General features: G+C 38.1%; 2 protein-coding genes across 2 annotated transcripts; one reads left to right on the forward strand and one right to left on the reverse strand.

Annotated features, from left to right (window-relative positions):
• Nucleotides 1–15,298: 15,298 nt before the first annotated feature.
• On the reverse strand, nt 15,299–19,276 carry LOC139687834 (uncharacterized). The gene is made up of 4 exons (XM_071585148.1): nt 19,247–19,276; nt 17,847–18,677; nt 17,215–17,370; nt 15,299–16,249 (listed from the first exon to the last, which is right to left on the reverse strand). Exons 2-4 carry the CDS (start codon nt 18,654–18,656, stop codon nt 15,920–15,922), a joined length of 1,296 nt encoding a protein of 431 aa, XP_071441249.1. The 5' UTR covers nt 18,657–18,677; nt 19,247–19,276; the 3' UTR covers nt 15,299–15,919.
• Nucleotides 19,277–19,501: 225 nt separating this feature from the next.
• Polr2K (DNA-directed RNA polymerases I, II, and III subunit Rpb12) lies at nt 19,502–23,116 on the forward strand. Its single transcript, XM_071585149.1, has 3 exons — nt 19,502–19,732; nt 19,811–19,903; nt 21,542–23,116. The coding sequence occupies exons 1-3, from the start codon at nt 19,672–19,674 to the stop codon at nt 21,562–21,564; spliced, it is 177 nt and encodes a 58-aa protein (XP_071441250.1). The 5' UTR covers nt 19,502–19,671; the 3' UTR covers nt 21,565–23,116.
• The last annotated feature ends 260 nt before the right edge of the window (nt 23,117–23,376 follow it).

Here is a 23,376-nt window from a genome sequence, read left to right on the forward strand (position 1 = left end):
CTCTTAGTTCAGAATTAATGTTTGATATAGAATTAAAGAATTATGACTTGGGTGAATGGGTGAAGGACTGTATTCAGATGGCTTGTACACGTACATCCTTATCCCTTGAATAATGTTAGGAATGAATATTAAATTCTAATGTATCCAAGATCGAGAGATGATAACAGAAATTACGTGCTTGTTAAGAGACAGGTGACGGAACAGGATGATAAGTGCCAATGGTTAACTAAACAGACCTTGTGACAGCAGAAAACAAAAGTTAACTGAACTTGGCCCACGACTATATACCGGCCGTTGGAGCTGTGAATTTTTCAGTCATACCAACGAAAATAAATTTGCACGAAGTAACTAAGTAAATCCCCTAAACCATTGCTGTAATCTCACTACAACGGACATCATACTCAGTGATACTCCCTGTAATCACTTGCAATTGTAAGACCGGGATGAGTTATGTAGTATATGATATACGGCCCTAGAAAGACATCTACACTGACGTTAGCCCAAGCGGGAGGTCGTCTTTTACAGCGAAAACTAAGAGGTCGTAACGAAATCGTTTTCGACAATATCTGCTCAACCAAAAAATGTACTTTTCTTGAAAATCACCGAAAACACTCGGCACTCCCTACTCTATCACGATGTAGGCATAAAACCCACATATCCTAATTTAGCATCCAGGGCCCAGTGCAGTCACCAGAGTCACCCTTTCACACAAAAAATTAGAAAGTACTTAACAATATCTCCTAAACTAGAACATTTTTTTTTCTAAAATAGGGCAAAAAACACTAAACCCTCTTTCCTCCATCAGAAACCTTTCGCTTACCCCATGCTCATGGCCTAGTTCAGTAACCAGGGCCCAATAACGCCACCACGGTCGTCATCTCACACGAAAAAACACGAAGTATTTCAACATATCTCCTAAACCAGAACATTTTTTTCTCTAAATTTTACAATACACACTAGGCACCACATATACTTTCGGCAGTCTTTCGCTTAAGCCGTGCTCATGGCCTAGTTTAGTAGCCAGGGCCCACCAAAGGTGACTACAAGACACTGAACTTGGCCCATGGAGATAGGTTTTTTTCAAGTTTGTTCTTTTATGTAATCAATATTCTCGCTAATACGACCGTTTTTTCCTTTCTCGGTGTCACATAGTAGACCAGTTTTTTTTATGAAAAACGTGCCATTTCAGCAATCTATTTCTTAATTTATTACTTATAGGTGTTTTTTTTTTTTCATTTTTACACCATCTTCCGGCCACGGATTCCTCATTTTCACAGTTCCCCCTGATTTTTCACTTCTCTCCATGTTCTTTCTTTGGTGTCTTGAGCTGCGAAGATGGGGTTTGATGAAAAGTTTTTAGAAGGTATGTATGGATAACTTTTTTTTGTATTACTGGTAGTATTCATTAATACATCACGGTTGTAGTATATCTGCAAGTTATTCCACATCACCCGAGGAGGTTTCTCGCTAGATGCGTTTCTCTTTGTGCTTGGAGAAGAAACGAGCGAAAAAGAGATCCCCGGGAGGCATATTAGAAACCGCTCGCCCTTTCCCTTAATTAAAAAGGGAGCATCTCCCGAAACCTACGGTAAAAGAGGGGAATTTTTCCAACATTTGTTTTTAGTTTTTTACCCTTATGAAATCCGTTAATATTTCAGTAGTATGAAATTGTCTTGTTGTAAATAAGCATATTTAATCTTCCCAAGTCATTCCGTCCCCCGCTTCTTCAGATAGACGGAATGGACCGCAGATCCTATATCATCATTGCCGCCTCCCTTTTCCTATTTTTAATTGTTCCTACGCTGTCTCTTCTGAGGCTTTCTGTCCCCCGCTTCTTCAGATAGACGGAATGCCCTTCAGTGCCTATAAAATCATTGCCACCTCTCTTTTCCTATTTTTATTGATTCCTGCGCTATCTTTTCTGAGGCTTTCCGTACCCCGGTTCTTCAGATAGACGGCAAGCACCTCAGTGCCTGTGATAGTAGGTTAACATATATACTGTTGGTTAACCTTTGTATTGGAGGAAATTCAACAAAATATAATCGCCTGTCAACTTATAATGTGCGTTCAAAGCTAAAACGATGTACAACCAAGGGATAGCCACAAGGCCAATTAATCAGCTGTCTGCCATATCTTGTAATTGAATATCTAATGTTATCCATTTAGTGCACAGTATACACGACCAAGCCATATTTTCGTAATCGGAAGCGTTGGCAGTTTTATCTACGCAAGAAAGATGATACCATCGGGAACACACATCGCACGCGACCGACGTACTTCCACGGATTTTACCCCGTTCGCACAAAGGGCATATTTCGTTAACTTTACGGAGGGACTTTAATATATTTGTATTAATTTTGTTCCAGTACTCGTCGGCATCAAACTTTTGTTCAGTTCCCATATTTTTCGCTATCTGATTTATGAAAAAACACGTATGCACCCCACAGTTATAGCTATCTCTGTTTTTTGAATGACACCCTTATTACTCTCAGTTTACTGGGACGTATTTTTTCCTTACTTAACGTATTCCGCTTCTTTAAGAAAGTCGTGAATAAATTGCAATGCCTGGCATAATCCATATCCATGCTGCCCAATGGATCGAAATAACTGAATAAAAACTCCCGGAAGTTTACGACGAATAGGCACCAGTGATTTTGATCTTTATTGAACGGCATTAATATAATTTTCTCTTTGAACTTAAGCTTGGCGGCTAAACCCTCGGACGTGAAGTTCCCTTGTAGGGCATAACTAGAATTTTCGCAAGGGATATAATTAATGCCCCTTTTGTTTTTTTTAAGAACTACGGTGGCGAAGATATCTATAATGAAATTACAAAGCCATTGTTTTGGGGGCAGCGAAAGGAAGTCTTCCAAGTACACGTGGGTATCTTTGCCAACGTATCCTAAAACGTATGACCTTCCTAATTCCGAACAGTTATCGAAGTAACTATTATCAGAAACTATGCCATTTTTGTGGAAAGTTGGAGGCCGATGATTTATGGCTACCCTGTCACCCTTCTTAACCCAATAACTGGAATCACTTGCTTCCTCCATTGGTCCCCCTTGATCTACAGAGATTTTGGGCTGCTTCACGGTCTCCACTTTGAAATCAGTGATCCCTTCTCCAGTAAAAGAAGTTACCCTTAATTGTCATGTTCTTCGTTTCCGTTTTCCCCAAGGCTCCTCCGCCATAAAATTATCGAGACTTTCAAATTTACTGGCCTTGCGTCGTATACTTTGTGCGGGGGGGATTGGTAAAAAAATTTCATTTACTCGAGAGAAGACATGGGGTTTGATTGCCCTCAAAAATCTACCTCACGGCAAATGTAAATTATAATCCAGAATCGTGTTTTTCACTATTCCGAACCACCTTTCCACGCTTGCGTTACTATATCGTAGTCCAAATGAAAAAAATTCATCTCTGCCCTTCAAAATGTTCGACCAAAGAGGTACAAACGGTAAGAAATGCTTCAAAAAAGTAGCTAAAAATTTAGGACTGAAAAAGGGATTTGGATCCCCACAGCACTCAACGTTTGCATTTTCCGCAATGACAGTGAAAAGGAGATAAAAAGGACTACTCTTATAAAGGCTGCTTTTACGGACCCGAGGAATGGAAAAATCTTTCCTGATAACGGTTGAAGGAGTCACTGAGCTCTGCGTAACCATCTCTTGGATTTCACACACAGCGGCATCCACCGCCTCGCCACGCCTCTAGCATTTCAATATAATGGAGAAATTTTTAAAAATATTTTCCCAGACGCTCATGGAATTTGACGTAACCATCAAGCCAATTACAGCTGCCAAGAATTTCCTGATTTTTTTGGGATATGCCTTAGCAAGATGTCGCGCCACCAAATGCATAAAATGAGCGCAGCAGATGAATACGGGAACTTCAATTTTGGCATCCGTCTTACCAATCAACATAACAATCATACAAATACTGGGAGAGGGTGCAACGTGACCAAACCAAAATTACAGCATTAATGATGGCAGAACTGAAATCACACACGATGCCATTAAATATAGGTGAATTTACTTTTGTGACGGAGCTAGCGAAATGACGGAACTGAAATAGAAAGTTGGCTATCGCATTGACATTGTGCCTATCGCTAATTAGCTCCAAAATTGGAACAATTACATTTCCTATATTAACAACTCCTGCGTAATAAAGAACGCGTTTTTGAAAACCGGGAAGGCGTTTCACGACAGACCCCGTTGCATCTAGGTGGAGATATGGTCGGCTTTCTTTCGACAAAGAAGCCACAAGACGAACTTGCTTCGTTGAAAAACAGTATACTGTTAAAGGGAGTCCTAAGAATTGGATGTATCTCTCCTCATCTTTTTTTTCTGCCATAAACATTTGAATTAAATCATATACGGGATTACTGCTGAAATCCTTTTCGGCTTTGCTCTCCATCCGCGCGCGTTGTAGAACATTAAGAGAATACAAGCCTTGCAAATTCCCACTTTCCAAAGAACCCTCTCCTGAAGATAAAATCGCTCTACTTCGGAAAACAGATGGCTCTTCTTTCTTTAAATTACTTTTGTAGCATCTCTATCTGATCCACGAAGAGGACGACAAAATTTTTCGGTGCTATGTTTTTTTTGGCCCTTGCTGAAAACTCTTAGGAACACTTCACCACAATCACTTATACTTGGATCGTCTACCATTATATTAAATACCTGCACCCATTATGCTTACAACACGCCCTAATCACTATACTACCATTGCCTCCACGGACGCGATAGTCTCGGACAAGAAGGACGCACCGCGAATTAATCACAAAGAACTTTCTACTTAGCATATTAGTCCATATCCGTTTAACAAATTTTCCTTGAACAAATATTTCCTCCCACTCCTGACGGGAAAAATGAAACTGCCCTATTTCCCAATATTCATGACAGTTTTCGTTATGGTTATCACATTTTGCAGGATCCTCTCTCAGGGATTTCCTCATAACCCTTTCTTGCTTAAGTTAGATATGTCTTTGTCATTTGCCAGGGTTTTTGTGCTAGCGTATAGTTGTTTACCTTTTGAGGATAAAGCCTCTGCTTAATAGGGTAACAATTCCTTTCGGAAACTAGTGGCAAAGTGAGATATATAATCATTTTAGAAAGAAGAGCAGACAGCAAAGCAGCAAATCTAATTGGGTCTTTTGATTGACAGGGCTATTACTCATTTATAATAATGATAGGTTACATTATACCCTGCAAGGCACCGCTAGGGTGTGGGACAGCGGGTGACTACGCACGTTATTCTGATCGTTTATCGTCCGTGGGAAAAATGACATTAAAAATACGATAAGAATTAAAACCATGTAATGGTTATTTTTGTTAGATGTTTGTAAGCTGCTAGCTTACTTTAAATGGATTATCTACGAATGCAAACGCTTCCGTGGGCGTTAAGCTGCTTTATCCTCAGGGTTATGGATATCTCTGTAAAACAAAACATCATCGGCTAATTAACTACGGAATTAATGTCCTTCGTTTTCTGGGTGAAACATGAACGAGGGATATGTGGAAAGCTAACAAAAAATTGGAATTTAATAGAAGAGTCCTCGGTTAATGCGATGAAAAGGTGAAAGATAAATGTGATCTTTCGCTGGTTAGGTCTCATTTTAAAAATGCTACAAGTATATGGGATCCTCACGAGGTTGGATTGATTGTCGACTTGGATCGCGTGCAGCGTGGATAGGAGTTAGATTTGTAAGATTTTGTTATGACAAACCGAGTAGAGCATCAAAATTATTCCGAGCTGCTAAGCTCGGAATCATTCCCGGAGAGGAGTTAAATTACAGATTAAATCGCTCGCAGGAATTGAAATGACGTCTCTTGAAGGAATATGCTGAAAATGTTTTGTTACTGTCATCGTACTACGGTAGAAGAGATCAAGTAAATTGCATCAGAGAGATTAAACGTAGAACGGATAGAACTAAGGTACAAATTTCCCACGAAGAAAAGGGATCCCAATGATGTTGTCCGGTGGCAGTAGGGGTAAAAATATTCGGGTCAAAATTAGTCTCAGTCTAAAATTGGTCCCATTTAAGCTGTCAAAAGTAAAATCCACTTCCATCAGGAATTGTGCTGTAGCCAGCAAATCCATGCCCAGAACACTTGCAAGAACAAAATGAAGTGAATATGAGGATAAAAAAATGAATTCCGTTAAAGTAAGGAAAACATTCTCATATTTCACCTCTTCCAACTAATTCATGTACTACTGTGGCAACATGATTACTAAAAACTTGAGTTGCTAAATTTACATGCATTATCTGGAATGAAGTAAAGGAAAAATGAGCCTCTATGCAGTTAAAAAGCCTACACGATTGACACCTGACCTAACCTGAATTGCATCATGCATTGATGGATTGGTCAGATAGTTGGGAAGAATGCATACTCTAATGATAATTCCATTGGCAATTGCCTTTATCAAGAAACTCGCCACCAGAGTAGTGCAGTTTCATTTATAAGTATAGGTATAGTTCTTCCTAAAAGAAGTATTGCCAAATATTTAAAAACCATAGTCCAGACAGAATTTTCTTCCATGTTCTCGAGTCTTACCAGATTCCAGTTTTATTCTAGCTGATTAAATTTGGAAGTTCTTACAACTCATATTAAGTGAACATGTCTATTAATGTAAATAAAACATGTCTCTTACAATTCAATTCTAAATATCTCATAATTATTGAATTGTTCCCGCCTCAACTTTGTGGAAATTCATATTTATTAAATGAAGAATACAATGTATCTTTCCCCTGTCCTTTATTCATGTACAACTAGTTTCAATGGTCAAGCGTCATCATCATGTAAAAATTAATTAAAAAAAGTTGTGGTCCATTTGTATGCCATTCATGAGGGAGAGGAGGGGTGGGTGAGAGAGAGGGGAGAGGAGGAGGGGAAAGAAAGTTTGGTTGCGATCGGCATTGATGGGGAGGGGGGAGAGGGGTGTTAAGCGTCAGGAAAGGTGATTGGTTGGTTCACAGAGGGGTGGGAGGTTTGTTGGGTCTTTCTGTGAAGGAAAGGGGTACTTCCAGGATTTGAGGAGAGGTATTCAAACAATAAATCGTTAACCAAATGACCCAAATGTTAACCAAACCAGTTCTACTACCTCGATCAAAAAGTTCCCGGAATTACCACCGTGTGGCGCTCCCATCGTTCCGATTTGAGTTCTGTTTTTTTTGTTAAATTGGTACATCTGTTGTTGATATTCCCTTTAAATCTTAGTGTCATAACTTGACATTTGCAAAAGTTACGGTCGGTTTTCGGTATGTCCATCAGTGCTTCCTGCGATTTTTCCATTACTTCCTCTCGGCTGCTAAAACGCGTTCCCCGTAATGGTTTTTTAACTCGATTGAACAGAAAGAAGTCACAGGGAGCCAAATCAGGTGAATTCGGTGGCTGTTGGATGGTATTTGTTGCATTTTTCGTCAAAAAATTACGAATAATGATAGCACTGTGCGACGGTGCGTTATCATGGTGCAAAATCCACGAGTTTTCTGCCCACATTTCTGGTCTCTTTCGGCGAATTGCTTCACGCAAACGTCTCATAACGCCCAAATAATACTCTTTGTTTACTGTCTGGCCTTCTGGCAAAAATTCATGATGCACTACACCGTTGTAATCCATGAAAACCGTCAGCATTGCCTTCTTTTTTGACTGAAAACGACGTGGTTTTTTTGGTCTCGGCTCATTTGGTGAACGCCATTCACTTGCCTGATGTCTGGATTGCGTGTCGTACTCATAAACCCACGTCTCGTCTCCAGTAATGATCCTTTTGATGAATGTGGGATCGGATTCAGCCTCGCAAATCATGTCTTTTGCGACGTCAACACGGTCTCTTTTTTGCATGAAATTGAGGTCCTTTGGCACCAACTTTGCTGCTACACGACGGAAACCCAAATCATTAACCACAATGTCTTGGGCGGATCCATAGGCAATGTTCAAGTCCTCCGCTATTTCTCTGATGGTTAATTTGCGGTTATTGACCAACATTTCTTTTACTTTATCAATTTTTTCACCGACTTTCGATGTCGATGGTCTGCCACTGCGTTCATCATCTTCGATTGACTCACGACCACTTCTGAACCGCTCGTGCCACTGGTAAACGACCGTTTTTTTTAGAGAATCGTTGCCGAAACACTTTTCCAACATTTCCAACGTCCGTGCGCCACTAAATCCGTTTTTTACGCAAAATTTAATACAAGTTCGTTGTTGCAAATTTAAATCCATTTCTGAAATTGTAAAAAATCGCCAACACACACAGAGATGGATGTACTCTTGGCTACGTAACTTTTGCAAATGTCAAGTTATGACACTAAGATTTAAAGGGAATATCAACAACAGATGTACCAATTTAACAAAAAAAAACAGAACTCAAATCGGAACGATGGGAGCGCCACACGGTGGTTATTCCGGGAACTTTTTGATCAAGGTAGTATATATATATATATATGTGTATGTATATATATATATATATATGTATGTATATATATGTATGTATGTATATATATATATATATATATATATATATATATATATATATATATATGTATATGTATATATATATATGTATATATATATATATATATATGTATATATATATATATATATATATATATATATATATATATATATATATATATATATATATATATATATATATATATATAGAGAGAGAGAGAGAGAGAGAGAGCACTACAGTCCCCAAAAGTTAACTTATAAATGCCACTTTTATTTTGTGTGCCTATTTTGTCTTTTGTAGTATTCAAGAATGATTTTAAGTTATTCGTATTGTAAAAAGCTATTCGAAATTTCTCCATAGGAAAGAGGTTGGCTAACTTTTGTGAAATAAATCCATAATACGGGAGTTTGCACCATTTGTAACCTATTTTCTCCACATTAATTCGTTTGAACAAAAGATTGTATGTTTTAAAGAAACATTTGGGAGTTTCACAATTTTTTCACTGCTGATGAAGTGATAACACTTTCTTATATAGTCATTTTATTCATCACTATCACTGTGTTGCCTTTGTCTGCTTTTTCAATGATCAGATTGTTGTGTTACAAAAATAAAAAAAAGTTGTGAAACTCCCTTATGACCACACCATGAAATTCCAAAGAATAGTTATAAAGTGTTTGAAAACCACCCCAAAAATTCCCAATTCAATTGGTTTCGATACGTAGACGATATCCTTGCTATATGGACCGGCACTGATAGACAGTTGTATATATGTGTATATATGTATGTATATATATATATATATATATATATATATATATATATATATATATATATATAAGTATATGTATATATATGTAAATATATATATGTATGTGTATAAAATTATATATATATATATACACACACACATACTTATTCATGTATGTGTGTGTGTATATATATATATATATATATATATATATATATATATATATATATATATATATATATATATATATATGAGGAAGGCAACGGGAAACCACCTCAATTATCATTCCCAAGATTTAAATGATGGACAAAACAGACATTTTGAGTCCTGGCAACTACGGGGCTCGGCAAAATCGGCAGTGTGTTGTGCCCGGCAGCGGGGGATGCAAGGCTCCCGCGATCGTCATCCCACGAAACCCTTGCTGGTGAAAACCAGCAGCAGCAGCAGGACAGAAGACGCAGGAGAAGAAGACCACATTAGTTAGAATAGGAACGTGGAATGTTAGGACAATGATGAGGATAGGGAAATTGGAGAATGTTAAGGAAGAGATGGGAAGGAGAAAAATAAATATTTTAGGTCTATGCAGGGTGAGATGGAAGGATAGCGGGGATTTCTGGAGTGATAATTAAAGAATAATATACAGCGGTAGGGACGAGAGCCAACGAGGGGTTGCCATAGTATTAAATGAAGAGATAGGAAGACGCGTAGTCAGCATAGAGCAGGAAACAGATAGAATATTATTAGTAGAGATAAAAGCAGAACTGACGAACTTGGTTATTATTCAGGTATACATGCCACCGAGCAACCATAAGGAAGAAGAGGTCGATAGGATATACGATCAGTTAGAGGACATAATCGCATGTGTTCCTGCAGGGAAACATTTGATAGTGATGGGGGATTGGAATGCAACGGTAGGCAAAGGAAGAGATGGTGATGAGATCGGGGACTACGGTTTAGGCATGAGGAATGACCGCGGGGAGAAAGCAGTTGAGTTCTGCAGGAGACAGGGGTTAGTCATCACCAACACTTGGTTTAGACACCACAAAAGACGCAGGTATACATGGAAAATGCCAGGTGACTCAGGAAGATATCAGCTAGATTATATCCTGGTTAGACACAGGTTTAGGAACAGTGTGATAAATTCGCACAGCTTCCCGGGAGCGGATGCAGACTCTGACCACAATTTAGTTGTTATGAAATGTAGCGTCCGTTTCAAAAAGATAAGGCAGGGGCGGCGAGTTAGAAAATGGAATGTAGAAGCATTAAATGGTTTGAAAAGGAAGGAATACAAACAGGCGGTAGAGGAAATCATGGAGGATGGTAAAGAGCTAAGTAGTATCGAAGAAAAATGGGAAAGTATCAAGAAGGGGTTGTCCAAAGCCGCAAAAGACACTATTGGAACCATTAATGGGAAAAGGACTAGGAAACCATGGATCATGGATGAGATGATTAGAAAGAGTTAGATAATAAATTGAGATGGGCAACAAATAAAGCAAAAGAGGCACAGTGGAAGATGCAGTGCGAGGATATGGAAAGTTTGCAAAAGAAGGGTGAAACTAGTGCACTATACAGCAAGGTTAAATCACTTTCGGGAAGTAAGAAGGGAAGTTCTGTGCTAACAGTTAGAGATTAGGCAGGTAAGATAATAGTTGACGCAGGAAAGATCCAAGAGAGATGGAAGGGATATAAGGAAGACCTTAATGGTAAAGAACTTGGGCCAACAAAGTTAGACATAGAAAAGGAACATGACGTAGATGAAGATAGCTTAGGTCTAGGCATATTCTACGATGAGATAGAAAGGACATTAAGGGAGATGAAACTAAATAAGGCCGTGTGGGTGGATAACATTCCCGCGGAACTATTGAAATGTTTGAGAAAATGTCGGAGGAATAGGCTATATGGGCTGATTCGTAGTATTTAAGAGGAAGGAATCTGGCCGCAAGACTTCGTGAGATCAGTTTTAGTTCCTATTCCGAAAAAAGTAAAAGCTACATCATGTGAGGACTATAGGACAATAAATTTGATATCCCACGCAGCTAAAGTTGTTCTCAGTATCATAAACAAAAGGATAGAGAGTAGGGCAAATGATTACTTAGGGGTCAATCAGTTTGGGTTTAGGAAGGGGAGAGGTACGCGTGATGCCATTGCAGTAATGAGATTATTAATCGAGAGGAATATAGAACACAACCAGGAGGTATTTGCCTGTTTCGTAGATTTCGAAAAAGCGTTTGATAGAGTGAATTGGGAAAAACGAATGAGTATATTGAAGAAAATAGGAATAGATTGGAGGGAAAGGAGGCTAATCCGCAACCTATACATGTCTCAGACTGCTCAGGTGCGGGTGGGAAACGGGGAGTCCAGTTGGGCAGTGTTAGGAAGAGGTGTAAGGCAGGGTTGCCCATTATCACCGTTGCTGTTCAACCTGTATGCAGAGGAAATGATTAAAGAGGCATGGGAAGAACTAGAGGTTGGAATGAAAGTGGGCGGGGAATTCGTAAAATCAGTTAGGTTTGCTGATGACCAAGCTTTAGTTTGTCAGTCAGCCAAGGGGTTGCAAGCATTACTTAGTGAATTGGAAATTCAGTGCCACAGGTATGGGATGAGAATCAATATTAATAAAACAAAAGTTATGCGATTTTCTAGAAAGAAAAAGGCTGAGCTAAACATTAAAATGGGAGGGCAAAAACTACAGTAGGTAGAACAGTTTACGTATCTCGGATGTGTTTTGGACCGACACGGTCAAAGTAGTAGGGACATAAGGAGAAGAATTGCACTAGGCAAAGAGACTTTCACAAGGAGGAGGAAGTTGATAAGAGGGACGTTGAGTAAGGATGTTAAGAAAAGACTCGTAAAAACTTTGAAATGGAGCGTAGCTATGTACGGTGCGGAAACGTGGCCATTGAAGTAGGAGGATAGACGTAGACTGGAGGCTTTTGAAATGTGGGTGTGGAGAAGGATGGATAAGGTGAAATGGACAGAGAAGAAAACAAATGAGGAAGTACTTGGTATGGTTGGCGAAGAGAGGGGTTTGTTGGGAGCAATCCTGTGGAGGCAGGAAAAGTGGCTGAAGGGGGTATTGACCGGCAGCGGGATGTTGACACAAATGCTGTTTCAGAAACTGTGACCTCAAGCAATCACACTTCGCCAAGCATCTATGGGAAGAAAATCATGGGAGCGATTTCAACCTGTAACTATTACACCAGATTTAATAAGGAATGTGGATGGACAACTGGGAAGAGCTGGAAATCAGGAAGAATTTAAATACAGGTCATTTGGTTAACGATTTATCGTTTGAATACCTCTCCCTAATCTTGGAAGTACCCCTTTCTTTCACAGAAAGACCCAACAAATCCCACAGCCCCCCCCCCCCCCCACTGTGAACCAACCAATCACCTTTCATGACTCCTCTCCCCCCTCTCCCACCCACCCTCTCTTCTCCCTCATGAATGGCATATAAATGGACCGCGACTTGATTAATTTGAACCTGATGATGATGCTTAAGCGATGAATCTACTTGTACGTAAATAAAGGACAGTGGAAAGATACATTCTATTCTTTAATAATATCTTTTTAATTTATTCCTGAATGCAGGAGTTCCCTTTTGTATCCTTAATACTTTTGGGTAGTTTGTTATATAATCTGATGTCCATTTCATTGGGTCCTAATTTCAATGCTTTAGTTCTTATATTCCCATAATGGATGGCGTACCTTCCTCTGGTGTAATGATGATGATAGGCAGAGTTAAGAGAATAGTTGCCAATGTTATTTTTCATATATAGAATTAAAAACATAATGCAGATGCAAGGGAGTGGTAGCAAATACAATTCATGAAAAATGGGCCTTGATGGAGCGTCGTGAGGTTTCCTGGCGATGATTCTAATAGCTTTATTTTGCATTTTAAAGATGGTTTGAGAAATAGCGGCTGATCCCCATAGTATAAATTGAGTAGTACAGTTTTACTTGTAATTTCATACAGGTGTCTTAATAAGTAGCAAGTTGAACTAAGCTTGTGTTGAAGGGCTTTTACATGTGTATCCTAAGAAATATTTGCATATAGAGAAATTTACATTCAGTCAATAAATTGATACGAGCGACAAAAAAGCAAAAATGGAATGGTGGAAGATGCAGTTCAAGGATATGAAATGTTTGCAGAGGAAGGGTGAAATTGGTGCAATATACAAGAAGGTTAAATTATTATCGAGAAATGAGGAGGAAAGATGTGTTAACAGTATGAGAAAAGTCAAGTAAGAGAATAGTTGACACAAAAAAGATCCCAGAGAGATGGAAGGCATATATAGAAGAACTGTGTGGTAAAGAACTTAGGCTGACAAGCTTAGAAAGAGAATATGATGTAGATGAAGATAGCTTAGGTCCAGGCATACTTGATGATGCGATAAAAAGGCCATTAAGGGAGATGATATGAAATAAGGCCATGGGGGTTGACAACATGCCTCCAGAATTATTACGAGGTTTAGAAAAATATGTGGGAGGAAGAGACTATATTGACTGATTTGTAGCATCAATGAGGAAGAGATGTGGCCACAAAACTGTGAAATCAGTGTTAGTCCCTATTGCGGTAAAGGTTTCATCATGTGAGAACTACAGGAGAATAAGTTTGTTATCCCACACAGCTATTGTGGTTCTCAGGATAATCAAATAAATGATGGAGAGCAGGGCGAATGATTACTTGGGTGATAATCAGTTTGATTTTAGAAAGAGGAAGGGTACGTGTGTGGCCATTGCACTAATGAGATAACTAATCGAGAGGAAGATAGAATACAATCAGGACGTATTTACCTGTTTCGCAGACTTTGAAAAGGCGTTTGATTGACTGAATTGAGAAAATCTAATGAGTATACTACAGAAAATAGGAATAGGTTGGAGAGACAGGAGGCAAATCTGCATTAATCCATGATTAGAACTACAAATTTAAAAAACAAAACTGCTGTGATCAGGGATGATTAAAGGCTCAGGGTCCTGGTGAGAATATGAATTGAGCATGGTGCAAATGTGAGTTCCAGCGGCATTCTTTGAAAGGACTTGGTGACCAAGTTTCATAGAATACTCCAGACGTATGTGTTGTGCCCTCAAATTGAACTTGGAGGGATGGCGTCTTCTGCATTTAATGCAAACACTCAAGGACTAAATCTTTCCACTCCAAAGAGATTTCCATGGGCACACATCAAGATATTGTTTGGCGAGCTTATGCCACTGTTAAAAAAACCAAAATGAATGCAAGGCATAGACTATTGCGCCGAAAAACAAACTCTGCCCAACACATTCAAGAAGTTCCCTCGGGTTTCCCACCGGGTCAGGTTGCAGTACACCGACGTTTCGAAGGCTGACTCTGCCATCGTCTTCAGGGTGAAGATGGCAGAGTCAGCCTTCGAAACGTCGGTGTACTGCAACCTGACCCGGTGGGAAACCCGAGAGAACTTCTTGAATACCATACGCCGGGAAAACCTGATCTCCTTCATTACTCTGCCCAACACACATCGATGGACGTGCTGATGTGACTTACAACAGTAATTTGTGATAGACAAACGTTACTCTCTAACATACTCATTGTGCAAGCAAGAAGTAAAATAATAAGTGTTTTGAAAGATGACACGTGGCAGGATTTAGACCATGTTTCAATAAACTCGAGGCTAAGGCGCTCAAATAATTGAAGTCACCCGTAATTTAAACAATTATCCACCTTGAGCACATGGTGATAAAGAGATTAATTAGTAGTTAATTACGATCTAAACATAAGAGTGTTTAAAGATCCTTCAGCTTCAAATTTTATCTAATCCATGTCTACTATTGTACATTTTACTATCTCAGTTTTCTGCATTTCATGAAGGGGGTAGTCATTGTATGAACATGAAGATTGACTAACATTAGGAGCCAAAACATTTTTTATTACTGGTAAATGCAATAAAAACTCCAACGAGTGATATCTTTTGTGATCTTTTGCCATGTTACACAAAAACCTGCTGAATATTGTTGTTATGTATTTATGAATTTATTTATGATGAAATAAATATTAACTATTAACATAAAAATATAAAATTTATTCCTTCTTTTAAGAATACATTGCATTCACTAAAACAGACAGACACTGGGAATGTGGTATGAACTTACACTAGCCCAACGCAATGAAAAGTAATTATCATTAAAAAGTGCACACATTGCTCAATGAGCAGCGATGTGAAAGCTGAAAGGAAAGGTTTAACAACCCAAGTTCATCAAGAACACATCCATTAAGACTATGCTGGAACATTAAACATGAAATTTTGTTGCTGGTCCCACCACTTAACCTCACAGTTTCTTTCAATATTGTTAATTTAGAGGAAATATATTAATTTTGCCATAAATTGAAAAATTAAATATTTACTTCCTTAGTTTATAAAGACACACTAGCCATCATATTAACATTTGCACTTTCACAACACACATTACATATCAAGGCACATACCTCCGAAAAAGCATTAACGACAACATTCAAATATTCCCTTAAAATCTAAAAGTTGTACGTTTAAAAATACATTTCCACTAATGATATGGCACCATAGGCCAAAAAAGTGAAAATCCAAACCAAATACTTTCAGAATTTAAAATTTGAATGGAGCTCCCTCATTCTGAAGACACATCGCCACTTCAGTTTGATTGCCACCTGGAGAACACAATTAGTATCTTCCAGGGAGAGAGACTTCTTCACGGAGAGCACCATCACAGACGGCGGAGATTCCTTTTACTCCTCTTGCTGTTAACCAAATCCAACCGTCTCCTCGTGGCCAAGAGAGCCGTGTGAGGAGGAGAGGGTGGTGTCGTGTCTTTCGGAGCAAATGGGCACACAATGTACCTGGGAGGCGAGGATGAAGGGAATCCATTGATGGGGTAAAGGTGATCGGAGCAATGGCACAACGTGCAGTACCTAAACTGGCAACCATGCCGGGAGCACACGCCAACGTTGAGCTTTGTGTCCACAATGGATGGAAAGGAGCAACGCGGGCATGACTTTAGATGCTGTGAATCATTTCCATCCACACGAAGGCCCTCCTGTAATCGTATGGGAATATTGATTATAACCACCAGAGCGATATCAAGCCACAAATTAATCTAATACTCAGATACGAGAGCTCATCCAATGCTAGTCCCTATGAGGCATGTGATATTCACACATACGAGGTACGTTCCTTTCCCTTTGCCAACGCTGGTTTATTTCCCACAGAGATTTTGTTCACAAAAATTACACGGCTTGGATGAAATTGATCATCTCCTGAGATATCATTGGGAATCAAACTTCCTGATCAGCATGCCAGTTGCTCCGACAACTGGGCTAAACATGACACCCAGATAAAAAATTTAACCATAATGGAAAAACTGAACTGAAGTAATTTCCTCATTTATTGCCAGGAATGGCAATAAACCAAGGGATTATGACAAAATCATAGGAGGGTGGGTTTTCAGTTTTAAAAGATCCAATGGTTCCTACACCCCACTGCCCCAAAATATCTTAAGGCACCTGATTTAGGGAAGATTCTATAGGTTGAACTTCGAACCCTATTGGATTACATTAGACAAAATGATTCTAGTGAAAGAAGACAATTCCAAAGAAAAGTAATCTTTTGTGCCAGAGGAGCTTCATAAATTATCATTCCCTGACTTATTTAGCAGTGATCACTAATGGTACAGGTGTCGTTTATCGTATCTCAACTCTCCTCAGGGCATTTTCATTGTGGCATGAGCAAAAAAGCATTAAACATTAAAAAATTGCATTGGGGTGGTATGCCAACTGTGGTTGGGGAGCCGCAGCAAAAATTGTCTCAGGTAGGCTACACAAAGTAATATATATTTTCAGTACCAATTTGCCTTTTTTAATAGGCCATAATGGCTTGCAAGTTAAAGGCAACCCACATTTCTTAGCAGGATTACTTTTGCCAAAACAAATTGCAATGGGACATATAAATTCACTGGTAAATATTTGTCGGGTGCTGACGATATTGGGTAAAAATATAACTTACCTTCATGTAAAGCTGGAAGCGGAAACTTTTTGGACTCAACTTTGGAGGTGGTGTTTTCATATGAACATTTCCAGGTGGTATTAGCCTTTCCTGTTGGATAACACCCAGTACAGTGCGGTTTTCCTTGTGGGTATTTATTTTATTCAGGAGTGAAACCTGAAAGAATAATAGAAAACCATCGATTAGGAAAACAAGAAAAATATCAGGGAACATCCTCTTTGTCAAAGAAACAACCACAAGAACAAAAAACTTCCCCAGCCCAAATTCAATTCAATAATGGTAGGGGTCAATATCTTTTTCAAAGTATTGTTTAATCTTGTCAGAAAAAGGTCTTAATATGCACGTGCACAGCAATATCTCACGAAATATGTAGATTTATCACAAAACACATTGACCTGTGGATTAAGGATCTGGTTTTGTGAACGATTTGTTTAGAAGTGACCAGGAATCTATGAGACACCAGGGCATATTCTTTCACTCAACAGAACAAATGGGATGTCCATGTAGATAATAATAACTAACCCTCTAGTAAAGAGATGTTCCTTGTAATTGGGTCACTTAGTTTATCAAAAACAAGACTAGAAACGTCAATAGCGGGGACGCCACGCTTAGCAAAATTTAGCCAAACTTACACATGCAATGTTTTCCTTCTTCAGCTTCCACCTTTCTATTGCTGTCAATCTCCGTGAGTTTGCATTCTTATCACTCATGACAAGAGTTTGCCAAGTCTTGCTCACAATGCAGCATGCTATCAAATCTTCATCACTTAAGTGGGACAAAACAAGGGAGAGTGCTGGAGCCATCATTCTCTCTTTACCCAGACACCAAAGGAAGTCCACATACTGTGCACCATATCTCGGGCGGCAAGGATCACGATAAACAGACCGGTCGGAAAATGATGGAAATTTTGTGGCAGTAGAAGATGTTCTGCCTTTTCTCGGTGGGGTGCGAGTTTTCTGCCCAAAAACCATACCAGAAGTTTTGTATACTTTCTCCACTGCATTTTCCCTTGTGTATGAATGGCGCTTTTTCGGACTTGGAATGGTAGAAAGCTTCTCGAGAAAAGACTTATTTGGAGTGGATAAACCATGCACAACACTACGAGTTTTAATAGTTGGATCTGGACCGCTACCATGAGATTCTATTTCTTCTTGCAAAGTAACCATAGGAATAAGGCAACGTCCCGGACGTCGACGCGAAGTGCGAGTTTTTTGGGAAATGCCTGGGGTGCATGAACTATCTGCTGAATCGAAGAGCCTTTTCCGAACATCTACGGGTGACAATGAATTCTCCCGAAAAGTCTTCGTTGATATTCCAGATGAAGGAACACTGGAATACCCACTGTCTTCATTGCCAGGAAAAATCACAGAAAAACGTGAACTACACTCCGGTGTCACATACTGAATTTCAGCTAAATTATTTGAAGGGCTCGAAGGCTCCATTTCGTAGCTAGTTGTGTCACACTGCAAAATGAAAACAAAAAGAATGAGATGTATTGATGATGTATGCCTGGTCAGAAAGGCGTAAAGCTAACTATAAATAAATTTCATTAATGTCTGTGCAAGGAACGCAAAATTCCTCTCAATATACGAACACATTACGATGATTTCTTAAGGGTACAATTGGAAAAAGCTTCTTCGACACCGGGATCCAACATCATGGATTATTACAAAACCTTAAACGTTGAATGAACGAGTGGCAAAACCTACTACTATTACATAAATGCATTAATCCATGATTTAAACTTCATTGGTCTCATGCAATAATGTACTTTTAATATCGAAACTGAATTGCACAAAAATTATTTTTGCAGGAGCCCTTAAGTGTGTGACACCATGTACCACAAACCATTATAACAGAGAGAGAATGAAAACTTGTTTACCAAATCAAAAACACAAGTGCCGCGAAACTTGGCAGACACGTATTCGCTTCCTTCAAGTTTCAAATCAAGCTTAGCTTCACTGAATTAATGTGCCTGCATGCGTAATATTCCCTCCATCACTTCGCCAATTCCAACAACAAAAAAACTCACTTGAATGTGAATTTTCAAGAACTTAACGAAGTCCTAGTTACTCATGGTAACAGAACCGCTTGCACCCAATAAGATCTCTTACATGGGCGAACCCCTTAGATGACCGCCTCTTTTTGTTTTGATAGGTTTCTATGAGAATTATAAAAGCCAATTTTTAGCGCCTCAAACCGCATGTATGTATAAAACTGAGAAATTGGAAATGCTGTTGCTAAAATTTTCATCGTCATTAAAACTGCGTAAGGCAATTGTTCATATCATGAGGAACGTCGCGCGGATATTCGGCGTAGTTTGTGGTTGATCAATGAAGACGGAATACTGTCATGCAAGAGAGATAGTTATAAGTAGAGAATTGCACTCTTAGTACTATTTCAACTGTTGAAATATCAGTGTGTGTCTTAGTGACAACTAGACGTATATCAATAATCATGGACTCCTCCACTAAGGAACAAGCCCAGCCTAAAACACCAATGGTTTATATTTGCGGTGGTAAGAAAGAATGCGACTTACATAATGTTTATTTACTGTCTCTGCTGGTAAGACTATTTTATTCCTAAATATTTTCAGAATGCCACCATGAAAATGAAATACGACCTCGTGATCCTGTTCGCTGCCGGGAATGTGGTTACCGGGTCATGTATAAGAAGAGGACCAAAAGATGTATCCTTTTCAGTTTGTACTTCTATTTTAACTAAATGCTGGATAAGCACAGGGAAATTTTGTTTGTTTGTACCCTGTATTCTATTGTAACATTAATACAAAGGAGGCGAAAGATATTCGAATTGATATCTATGAAGATTTTAGATTGGCTATATTAAATAGTATTTCCGTAGAATCGTTAAGTGTTTAACCCTGCACGGCGTAAGGAAATATTATTTTATATAATCAGTCTAATAAGACGCAATAAGAAGCTCAAATCATCTTATGCATTCTATGAAGATTTTGTTTCTTTAAAAGAATAATAAGGCTTCTTACTTCGTTATGGGCAGGGTGAGTTTGTATTTATGTTTTTACTGTGAGAGTAATCGTCAATTTTCCGTAATGAGTGAATTATATGATCGGAGTCAGTGAGGCGTGGTTAAGTTGTTGTTAAATAGAACGGAAACGAGTTATCAAGTAAGCCGTGGATTTATGATCCAAGTGCCGAAATATTTAATATTTAAATTCCTGTAGATGAAATGATATTTCGATACGAGTAGATTAAACGTATTGAATGAAACACTCGCCACCGGTGGAAATCATCAGATGGGAACAGGTGTCCTATTGAGTAACAGGAATAGACTATACTCGGGGGCAAACTTGGCCCATGTCGGAATGAACATAATGTATACACACCCCAAGTCCTGCTTAAGAAAAGATACAATTACTAATTGCACAAGTGACAATTTAGTTACAATTGGCAACGATATCAGCATTCATTGGATGTTGAAAGTAAATAATTTACAATTTAATCTTACGATCAAATCTCGAGGCTTTTAAGATTTAGGTGCTACCGTGAGTATTAGGGGGAATCGTTTGGCATTATAACTTGTATTAATGATCATGCATCGATGGACTAGCCCGAGTGTTAATACGAATGCATTCTCTAATGAGAATTCCTTTGGAACTACCTTTATCAATAAACTCATCGCACGAGTTGTGCAGTTTCATTTATAAGTATAGCTATAGTTCTTTCTATAAGAAGTATTGCCAAATATTTAAAAACCAGTGACCGTCTAGACAGAATTTTCTCCCATGTTCTCGAGTCCTACCAGATTGCATTTTATTCTAACAGATTAAATTTGGAAGTTATTACAACTAATGTTTAAGTGAACATATCTCTTGATTGTTCTCTTAATATTAAATTCTAAATATCTCATAATTATTTTCTCCATTATGCTATTTGATGAACATAAATCGAGCTAATTTGAAATTACCATGCAGTGGAAGGTGACCTAGCCTTTCGAAAGGTAGAGCACCTCCACAAACATGGACAATTGAAAATATGACTGAAGAAAATTGGTAGCTTTTGGAAGGTTATGTTTAAATAGATGATGAAAGACAAGCATCCGAGTACACAATGAACAGATGGAAAGTACATGGAAGAGTGAGGAAGGTTAAAAAAGAAAAGAAGAAAGTATGAAATAGCTTGTGGATAAGAAGAAGATGTTGCTGTACACATTTTGAGACAGTTACTTAGGAGTACATATGCATTACTTTTGCCAGTGAATACTAAAAGAACAATTTTTTGGGAAATGTCTGGTAAATGGTTTTCTTCAAAGGACATGTGAATAATAGAATTCCTTAACTCTTGCTCAGTGGTTGTGTTTGATGCACGCTGAATGATATTGAGGGTCACTCTGGTGTCCTTTGTGGATCTGTTGACATCAGTCACTCTGTCAAGCCATCATACTAGGTTGAGGTCACCCTCAGTCCTATCATCCGAAGCATAAAGAATCTACTGTGTAGGATCTTAAAACTTGCATTTAGTATTTATTTGTGAAGGAGTAAAGTTTTTTGCTACTACTGTAGAACTGTGTCAATATGATGTTAATAAATTTTAAAATAAACAATGAGTATTAATTGAATCTCCTGGACAGTGAATTACCCAATTTTTTTGGAATTTTGATAAATTGCATGTATAATTTTTATAGAAGAAAAAGTTCAGCTCATTTGACTGTGTTAGTTTTGAAATGTTTTCACTGCTGAAGGTGAAGACTACTTTTTCTGTTGCCAGTGTACTCTAAGAATACATATTATTATTCATATTGTACAATCAACAAAATGTTCAATTTATTGAATCACATAGTATTTCTGCTGCAAAGCTTTTACAACTATAATTGCTAGATTTGTCCTCTTGTAACACGCATTCATGATACGAACTAGCACGATGTCATTATTACAAAGTTTGATGCCTTAAGTGAGGCATCAAATGCAATAACTCTGTATATAGATGGCAACTTTTATAATCACAGTAAAATTATGAAAAAATATATTATGTACTCATGTTTTTACCCATTATGTAATTGTGTGGTCTTTCGTGGTTGCTTCTTCTATCTAATTCTTGCAAAACACCAATGGAAGCAATTGTGGATGGCATAGTTCAGGATAACTCCTTGGTTCATAGAAAAGATATATTTTGTATAATAGAAGAGTGTCTCCTTTCTAATGCAACACCAATGAAAGCTAAAATGTGTAAGAAAATTATGGATAATAGTGTTATGTGTAATTATATGGTACTCCTAAAAGCAATGTTGAATTAAAAAATACATCTGTGTGTTTTATGCGAAGATTTTGTGCAAAGATAGGGGGAGTACAGGGGTTTTGGTCATTGGTTCTACCCCCAGAGGACTATGTGATCTTTTAATTTCAGCCTTAAGACTAAGATGTGATGTTGCTGCCTCCCAGTAAACATTGTTTAAGTTATGTGAGGGTTTAAAGAAAATCCTATATATCGCTGAATGATTAGGTTGCTACAATTGATGGTACAATTTCAAAGAAATTAAAATTTCTGTTCTTCATTCTGAGACTATGATGACTTGTTGGTATTATGGGCACTTTTTTGACCTTGAGATGATGCCTCGGATATTTGCGTAGTTCTTTGCTGTTGAATAGTTGTTGAAGAAGAGAGTATTAAATAATTTTGATCTCTGGAATTTTTTGAGGTGACACCATTTTTGTCACAATGGTTTCATAATCATTATTCTTGGCTTCCTTGGATGAGAAAGTACTGGGAATGGCAATTGAAAAATATTTCCAAGATAAAATTCTTCATGGTCGCCAAACACAAGATACCTCCATAGTAATTAACTGTATTGTGTGATGTGTTCAATTTCCTAAAAATTGTTTGGTGAACGTTTAACTTGGAAGTTGCAACATATTATTAATTAAATCCAGTTAATAAAATAAAATAGACACAGTTATTGCTAATTTTAATTCTAGATCTTCCGAAAGTTACCTTGTATTATAAAATATACTTATTTTTTATATACAGGTATGACATCAAAATGTGGTATTTTCTAATAATAGACTTGTTCATTGCTGGCTTCTTTTAAAAGTGCTTTTCCAATATTATTAATCCCTTTGTTTTGGGATTTCCACTGAACAGTTATCCTGGGAATATATGCAGCTATGATATAATTTAGAAAATTGCA

This window comes from Hetaerina americana, unplaced genomic scaffold (genome assembly GCF_022747635.1).
Source record: "Hetaerina americana unplaced genomic scaffold, ioHetAmer1.1.p SCAF_2, whole genome shotgun sequence".
In the NCBI taxonomy this organism is placed as follows: Eukaryota; Metazoa; Arthropoda; class Insecta; order Odonata; family Calopterygidae; genus Hetaerina; species Hetaerina americana.

Bases quoted from the DNA above. Each gene is read 5' to 3' on its own strand.
- Polr2K (XM_071585149.1), top strand. From the start codon at position 19,672: ATGGACTCCTCCACTAAGGAACAAGCCCAGCCTAAAACACCAATGGTT. The intron at 19,733-19,810 runs GTAAGAAAGAAT...AAATATTTTCAG, and splicing joins AATGGTTTATATTTGCGGTG to AATGCCACCATGAAAATGAA. The intron at 19,904-21,541 runs GTATCCTTTTCA...ACTCTTGCTCAG, and splicing joins TAAGAAGAGGACCAAAAGAT to TGGTTGTGTTTGATGCACGC.
- LOC139687834 (XM_071585148.1), bottom strand. From the start codon at position 18,656: ATGGAGCCTTCGAGCCCTTCAAATAATTTAGCTGAAATTCAGTATGTG. The intron at 17,371-17,846 runs GTAAGTTTGGCT...TTATTCTTTCAG, and splicing joins AGAAGGAAAACATTGCATGT to GTTTCACTCCTGAATAAAAT. The intron at 16,250-17,214 runs GTAAGTTATATT...ATACGATTACAG, and splicing joins GCTTCCAGCTTTACATGAAG to GAGGGCCTTCGTGTGGATGG.